The sequence below is a fragment of the Phoca vitulina genome, unplaced genomic scaffold (genome assembly GCF_004348235.1).
Source record: "Phoca vitulina isolate PV1807 unplaced genomic scaffold, GSC_HSeal_1.0 scaffold54, whole genome shotgun sequence".
NCBI lineage: Eukaryota > Metazoa > Chordata > Mammalia > Carnivora > Phocidae > Phoca > Phoca vitulina.
Window position 1 is genome coordinate 9,173,183 of NW_022589757.1, and position 8,699 is coordinate 9,181,881.

The 8,699-nt window shown below is 36.5% G+C and overlaps 1 protein-coding gene across 8 annotated transcripts in view; it reads right to left on the reverse strand.

Moving 5' to 3' along the window:
* CCDC181 (coiled-coil domain containing 181) overlaps window positions 1-7,157 on the reverse strand; it is a 41,857-nt gene extending 34,700 nt beyond the window's left edge. For 2 of the 8 annotated variants that reach the window (XM_032389359.1, XM_032389357.1), the window contains exons 1-3: window positions 6,946-7,157; window positions 6,426-6,488; window positions 1,128-1,267 (exon numbers count right to left, since the gene is read on the reverse strand). In XM_032389359.1, the coding sequence (XP_032245250.1) occupies window positions 1,128-1,267; window positions 6,426-6,471 (186 nt within the window). In that variant the 5' untranslated portion in view covers window positions 6,472-6,488; window positions 6,946-7,157. Of the gene's footprint in view, window positions 1-1,127; window positions 1,268-3,844; window positions 3,893-5,367; window positions 5,452-6,425; window positions 6,495-6,612; window positions 6,669-6,745 lie in introns of those variants that run through there. The other 6 variants (XM_032389362.1, XM_032389358.1, XM_032389361.1 and 3 more) reach the window with 6 other exon arrangements.
* Between the last annotated feature and the right edge of the window lie 1,542 nt (window positions 7,158-8,699).

Sequence of the window (8,699 nt, forward strand, 5' to 3'; positions counted from 1 at the left end):
CATTTAAAGGCCATCTTAGAAAAATCTTGACTTTTTACTCTGTTGCCTTTTTCAAATATAATCCCATTTGTCCTCTCCATTGCATAAGAAAGCAAAATGGAACTAAGAGAAATTTGTGATGTAAGACTTGCTGCCTTCTTTCTCTTATACTCTTTTCCTTAACCTTCTTCAATCTGACTTCTGGTGTAATTACTGAGCTCTTAGTCCTTCTAAAGTCACCTATTCTTATACGAGTCTTACATCTTTTCTTCATTACTTTCCTATATATTGACTCTAATTTCATACATATATACATAAGCATATATACACATATTAATATATATACACACACACATATATATGCACACAGATTATGTACAGATACACATACACACCATATACATGTATATAAATAAATATAAAGAGAGAAAAAAACTGTCTGTGATCCAGGAATTGGTTCATTTTCCTGGATTTCCGTTCTATGTGTCTGATAAACAGTATATGATAATATTTAATGGATCCACTTTTTCCTAATCTGCACAGCATTGCTAGATGTCTGATGAGCAAATCTAGCAATTCACTTTTTCCTAAAGGTAGTCCTATGACTGTTTTGACTCTACATTCTTCTCTATATTCATTCCCCTAAAGAGCTAATTCAGTCTTAAGGTTTCAAATATTAGCTGAAAGACCATGTCTTTTGAGAATTTGCTTTATTTTCATTTATATTAAAAGTATAACCCCATTATATTAAAAGTATAACCACCTTTTCATTTATATTAAAAGTATAATCCCATTTTACCCAAGTTTATATAAAGTAGAAATTAACTGTACTTGTTTTTATTTTTGGTACAATAAATCATATTTATTTATATTATATAAATTATAACTTTTCATTATAATTTAAATTTTATTAAGTGCTAACTTAATCCCTGTTTTCTCACTAATTAGCCCTCACCTTAGGACACAACATATAAACTCTTTATGCCTCAATTTTCTCATCTCTAAGGTGGAAATAATCATACTTGTTCTATTTTTATCAAAGGAATTCTGTGAGGTTTAGATGACATAATATATGCAAAACTCTTCAAGAATTACAAAGCACTTTGTTAATGATATTATTATGAATGCTGTTGGCAATTTATATATACCTCTATTATGCTGGCACCACTTTTTTCTTTTTCATTAATTAACCATTCCAGGTCCTTTTCAAAGTCGTCTTCATATTCTCCACTTTCTTTTGAGTCCATATCTTTATTTTCATCCATTTTCCGTTTGTTAAAGAATAATGCTAGAAGATTTAAAAAGATAAGGTATATGTTATGTCACCTTTAGGGGGAGTAAGGAGTATGGAGATTAATATGATAAGCTAATCAACACACAGAAACACAAAACATGGAATGTTCAGAATAAACATATATCTGTATACCCTAAAAGAGAGACCAACAATGGCCAGACATTTTCTAGATGTATTGCTCCTAACCACCATCTCCACCCCGCCATTCCTGAAACCCTCATTTACAAGGAGACTAAAAAAAGGTGGATAAGAAGATTATCTGAGGCTCAGAGCAGGATTTTCCACATCCTGCCAATCATTGAAACGCCTTGCCCAGATCAGAGCAGATGACTCAGCTTGTAAGTCACACTCATTCACGTTTTTATGCTCAAATAAAAACAAATACAGGTTTCCTCTGCTCTATGAAAGTAGAGCATTCCTATGAAACCTTTTAAAAGCTAAAATGGCATAAAGCAAGGAAGCAATTACTGCTTCATAAAAGCAAAAATCCTCTTCAGATTTCTTTCAGTGAGCAAAAACAGGTACTGATGTGGGTCTTTAAAAAAGTAAACTTTCAAATAATGGAGGAAACCTGAATATCAATTCCCATCCTCAGTTTTTTAATCCTTCTAGTAGTTTATATGGCATAATTATAATTTGTGATCTGAGAGCTTTCCAACAAGTAAAGTTGATTCTCAACTATTGTAAATGCTAATTTCCACAAAAGTCAAACTGTTTTCAATTCTAAATGAGATATATTTCTCACCAAAAATAACAAAATGTGATGCCTAAAACTATCTGGAAACAGTGACAAATAAATAGGGATGTCAGATGAAAGTTAATAAGTGTTTGTGAAAATGATGTATAGGGCGCCTGGGTGGCTCAGTCGTTAAGCGTCTGCCTTCGGCTCAGGTCATGATCCCAGCGTCCTGGGATCGAGTCCCACATCGGGCTCCCTGCTCCGCGGGAAGCCTGCTTCTCCCTCTTCCACTCCCCCTGCTTGTGTTCCTGCTCTCACTGTGTCTCTCTCTGTCAAATAAATAAAAAAATAAAATTAAAAAAAAAAAAAAAAAAAGAAAATGATGTATAAATTCAGTCATTTTTAAGAAAACAATTCTAAAGTTATCTACAAGTTGAGGTCAGTTCCTAGCTCTGAGAATTGTTTTGTGTATAATTTTTCAAACAAAAGAAGCAAATAAATCTGTACCTATAATGTGTTTGTATATGTGGGTGAGCATACCATATATATGTGTGTATATATATATATATATATATTACAGTTTTGACAAACATTTGTTAAACACCTACAATATTCCTATATACATTCCCATGAAGATTATAAAATAGACCTATGCCCTTGAGGTATTTCCCGTATGGTAAAGAATAAACAAAACCCATAGATTTAAAATGTAGATAAAAACAAGTTAAAAATGTATGTAAATGGAATAAAGATATATATATATAGATATATAGATATATATCTATATATATATATAGAACATTGGGAGGAAGAATAAAAAAGCAATTAACTCAGTCTAAAGTAGGAAATACCAAGGAAAGCTGAGATGGGCTTTGAATACTGAGTACAAGAGTTTATTAGTTATTTTAGACAAAGAGAACAACATGAGAAAGAGCAAACAAACATGGAAGTGCATGGAATTGTCCAGAGAGGCCTGAACATAATGTGTTCCTGAAGAAGAATCTTGAAGGAGTGATAAGGGGTCAATCTGATGTCAGATTATCTGTTCAAAAAAAAGGTTGAGGGAAAATTGTTTATGTGGATCCAATTGTCAAAAAGCAGCCAAAGGTAGAAATATATAGCAATAATCTGCACATTTTCCACCATTAACTTAAACAAAAACAAAAGAGCAATGCTTTCTAAATGTGTGTAGTTTTTTAGATTCAGTCTCAAAAGAGCTACAGAAATCTCATCTTCAGGGTCTCAAACACCTGGGACCCTATTTGTATACCTGTTTCTATACCTCGGAGCCTTCTCTTGCTCCTACACCAAGAATAAGTTACCTAAAATCTTTTTTGGAGGCAGAAAGTACAGATGTCAAGAACACACTATTTAGGATAGAAAATGAGAGATATTTTGTCTGAATTAATAAATTATCCACAAACTTTGTTTTGGCCATTGGCTTCACTGTACTATCCGCAAACCTTTGGCTAGACTACCTAACCTGGTGCCATTTTTACTGAAGGGAGATATACATTATTTTCCTTCCATTGTTCACCATCAAATAATAGTGAAAGCATGTGGGAGAACATCTTTCCACTAGCTGCACAAGCACTACCTAAGTAAAGAGATGAGGCTTTTCACTACTGTGTATGAAAAACATTGTAACAGGTTTTAGTGAACAGAAGGTTCAAATGAGTTAAAAGAATGATGAGGACACCTAAAATGTAAATAAACTCCAAGCTAAGGCTATGGGTGAGACATACAGAAAGTGGGAAGCACTGTATCCAGTTTCCTGTGCTACAATTTAAAGGTCAAAAGACAAGCTTGAACACATTAAGAGGCTAGCAAACCAGGAGAATGGGGGATAAAAGAGAAAGAAGGGAAGAAGGGAGGCTATGAGAGTAAAATACCTTAGAACCAGACTCTGCGGAATACCTGAAAACCCTGGGAATATTATCCTAAAGAAGAGAAGATAACTGCTTTAAATTATTTTTTTTTTTTAAGATTTTACTTATTTGAGACAGAGAGAGAAATAGAGAGAGCACAGAGGGAGGGGGAGAGGGAAGAAGCAGACTCCCGCTGAGCAGGGAGCCCAATGTGGGGCTCCATCCCAGGACCCTGAGATCAGGACCCAAACCAAAGGCAGATGCTTAACAGACTGAGCCACCCAGGCGCCCTGCTTTACATTATTTAAATGGCTGCTAGGTAAAGGAGGATACCTTCAACTGGTAAAACTACTGTTAAAGGCTGGAAACCCAGGGACAAATTTTGGCAATTTAAAACAGAATTTACACTGGCGCCTGGGTAGCTCAGTCGGTTAAGCGTCTGCCTTCAGCTCAGGTCATGATCTCAAGGTCCTGGGATCCAGCCCTGCTATAGGCTCCCTGCTCAGCAGGGAGTCTACTTCTCCCTCCCTCCCCATGCTCACGCTTTCTCTCTTTTTCTCTCTCTAAAATAAATAAATAAAATCTTTTAAAAAAATAATAAAATGGGGCACCTGGGTAGCTCAGTTGGTTGGGAGTCTGCCTTCGGCTCAGGTCATGATCCTGGAGTCCCAGGATCAAGCCCCACATCAGGCTCCCTGTTCAGTGGGGAGTCTGCCTCTCCCTCTGCCCCTCATCCCACTCGCGCTCTCTCTCTCTCTCTCAAATAAATAAATAAAATCTTTTAAAAAATAATAATAATAAAATGAAAAAAATAAAAGTAAAACAGAATTTAGATTTTAAACTTGTCCTCAAATGAAGTGAGCTGCCTATTAGAAGTGTTGCATTCCTTGTCAACACAAAGAGCCTTAGAGCAAAACTGCTGAGCTAGAGGACCCTTAAGATTTATTTTAAACTTTTTATAAGCTGCAAATTAGCAAATAACTGCCAACTCATGAAAAGCAAGAGAATTTAAAAGGAATGCATAGTATCATGATAAGCTTAATCTAAAACAAATGATCAGTGCCTGAATAATTAAATCCAAGACTTAAAAAAATTCTTGTCTGGTTCACTTAAATGTCATCTTTTCTCAGAATAGTGCTTGGTATTGGTACCCTTCCTCCACTCAAGACAAAGTTAGTTTTATGTACACGAATGTTAATCATTCAACCTAATTATTCAACTGAATAATTATAACTATTTCCAACGTATTAGTTGGATTATAATTCCTTCTAGATATTTATGTCTTGTATACTAAGAATACAAAATGTACTTTCTTAAAGAACTCAAAGTAAGGTTTCAAAAATTTGTAAAGCAAAGGTTGAGAGCAATAATACTTTGAGGTAACCTAGAGAAACCAAATCAATACTACAGAGTGAGTTTATTTACCACTGCCTAGCTGCAAGACAGGCTAAATCACAACAACTGTTATGTCTAACTACTAATTAAAAGTAAGGGCACCATGGATGAGGTAGTACAAACTAAAACTCATTGTGATTCAAAATACTTACATAAATAATACTGTTTTTCACAGTCGCAAGTGCCTTAGGATAATCAGCTTTCTTTTCAGACCAGGGATCCTGGAATTTATAATTCTAAGATGTTAAGGTTACATAACTAATTATTAGAATAAGATTTCTATGGAACTCTTCAGTGTTCTCCTTTAATTTTTTTGATAAACATAGTTCTGAATTTGTAAATAAATAGTTGCCTGAGGACTTTTGTTAGCTACGCTTTATTATTTACAAAGACTCTCACCCATGTGAAAACTCAAATTTAACGCCAAAATATCAGCATAATAAATAAAAATAAAATGATTACAAATCCAACATATTAGGTGTTATTAAATCACACGATTATGCCATAATTAAAAAGAGGAAAAGCCTCAGCTGCAGTGACTCTGAGAAGTAAATGAAGATGCATTAAATTTGTACTGCCGCCTTCTCCTGTACCTTCAAAAACCTCATGGCTGGTTGCCAAGTAAACAAAGAACATAAATCATAAACTCTTGCTACCAAGTCCCTTAAGCCTTTTTCAAATGCGTCACAGGATATTCAATCCCCTTCAGTTCTTTTAATCATCATCCCCAGGGTACTGGCCATATGGTACACAGTCATCATGCTGGAACAAAAATATATCTTACACAGAATGAATCACCTAACACTTATTCCTGTGAGTTTCACACATTTAAATTTCAATGTTTATCATCAGTAAAAATCTATGTAAGTGGCTTAGATCAGAACCACTCTCTTAATAGGTTAACTGTAGTAAGAGACAAATTAATTCCTTCCCCCTGGGTGTCTGTTAAATCCCATGCGGGTATGTGACTGCACATCTTTTAGTGTGAGTCTAAGCCAAGTCTGTATTTATACACTTTTGACAACTTTCTTTCAGGATTCAGACATTTGAAAATAGTTTAATCTAATTCCTTGACTCCAGTCTTATCTCGTAGCCTTTTGAACATAGGCTTGTTTAAAATCTAAGAGAATTTAAAAAAAAAAAAAAACAAAAAAAAAACCTCAAGGAGAACCTGTTTTAATACAAAATAAGTACTAAAGAAAAAGCTAACCGTTAATAGCATCATGAGACCATCTGGCCCATTCTTCTTGCTGCATTTTTCCAAACCGAAATCCTATGAGTAAAAAATTTTTACATTCATACTCCGTCACAAAATATGACAATGATATGTTACACACATTAGGTGATAACTTTAATTTGTATCCAGGGTCCCCAGGTACCATCAACTAAATGAATACCTGAGCCTCTTCATGGAAGCTACCATTTCAGGAGTGACTTTTTTCTCCCAGGGATGAGAACTTTGAGAGGGGAAAGAAAATGATACAAATGAGAGACTAAGCTACACTCAGACGGGTTTTCCCTCGTACAAACCAAGCAAGGTGTTGCCAGACATCCCCGCAGGTTCCGTGGAACCCGTACTCGCCAGGATCAGGCGCCAACAGGAAGGCTCTTCCTCTCTTCTAACCACCGTTCCTCCCAGTTGTCCCAGACGTTTTACCCCCGTATCCTCTCTCCCACCATAAGTATCTCCACACCATCCTTCCCTTCTCTCCCTCTGTATCCCCTCCTGCCTGTGTAAGATGCAGCGGCTGGGGTCACAGAGATGGCCGGGGGAGTTCTCCTCTCTTCCTCTTTCTAAGCTCTGACAGTGAGGCGAGGGAGACCCCAGCTCCGGCTCCTACGGCGGAGAAAACCCGGCTGCCATAGCAACCGCGCGCCTCCGCGTCCTCCATCCGGGCCTCTCTTCCTACGAGGGCGCGGTGGGCCAGCGCAGGCGCAGACGACAACCTGAGAACACCTGCCCCTCCCGGCGCTCTTCCTGGAATCTGCAGAGGACCTGTCAGGCTGCGGTTTCCAAGGAGACAAACAAGAAAGCCCTGCATCACGGGCAAGGTTGGGGGCGTGAGTCCGAATTGGTGAAGGATCACTTTCTTGGTTTTAAGTTTTCCCACGTGTAGCAGTCTCTCGCCAAATAAGGAATTTCTTAGAACAGTTTCTGGATATATATATTTCTGTATGTTATTTTCTTCGCCGTTGGCATCAGAATCATTTCCATTTTGACTAGTAGGTACCAAATTACTAACTAGTTACCAGATTTTTCACTCGAAGCTTCCCTCCCACGACCGCGAATGAAAAAAACAAATCCCAAAAGAGTGGTCAAAAGATGTTTGCTCCAGCTTTCAAGCGTGTCAAAATGGTCAACTAGGATTTTCTCAAATCCTCTTTAAAGATCGCCTTTATTATAAAGGGGAAGCAAGATGAATTGTATTTTTTAAAGATTTTATTTATTTATTTGAGAGAGAGGGAGAGGGAGCACAAGCAGGGGGAAGGGCAGAGGGAGAAGCAGACTCCGTGCTGAGCAGGGAGACCCCTGGGATCATGACCTGAGCAGAAGGCAGAGGCTTAACCGGCTGAGCCACCCAGGCACCCGGCAAGATGGATTTTAGGTTGCAGTAACAAATGATAAGATTTTAGAAATTGTCTATTCCCTGCCAGAAATAGACAAAAAACAGGGAGGAAATATGAAAATGTTTCCTCAGTACTCCAGAATTTTCAGATTATTTTTTTGTTTGTTATTAGAATTTTTATCACTTGGTACATTGGAGAGCATCTTTTCTTCAAAGAGGATCATGTAAAATTGAGTTTTAAAGTATTCTCCAAACTGCAGAGTAAACTAAGTTAAAAAATAAAAAGATTTAAGGTTAAAATGGATTACAATATTGAGTGCACTTCCTAGCTGCAATGTATAACTTATAGTTCTAATGATTTAATGTTTCTTCTGCTACAGGACTTAGATCTTAGGCCAAACACTTGAAAAAGATAAAATACAAAATTATTGAGTGTTTAAGGTTCAAGGAATTTTAGTTAAATCTCCTTTAATAAGTATAGAATTACTACAAAAGCTACTGTAACATCTAGGTTTCAGAACTCCTACTAATTTTTTTCCACTGATCCTCCCAAATATTTGTAAATGTTTTTACAAATGTTATGGTCTATAGCACCATTGTTCATAGTAGCCAAAAAGTGGAAACAATCCAAATGCCCATCAAATGATGAAAGCATAAATAAAATGTGGTATATCCATACAATGGAATATTTTAAGCAATAAAAAGGAATGAAGTACTGGTAAATACTACCACAGGGATGAGCCTTGCAAACCTAAACATTATGTTAAGTGAAAAAAGCTAGAAGCAAAAACCACATATTATATGATTCTATTTATATGAAATGTCCAGAAGAAGCAAATTTACAGAGATAGAAGGTAAATTAGTGGTTGCCTAGTGATGGGGTTGGCCTGCCATTGGGGGAAAAAATGGGTGAGTGA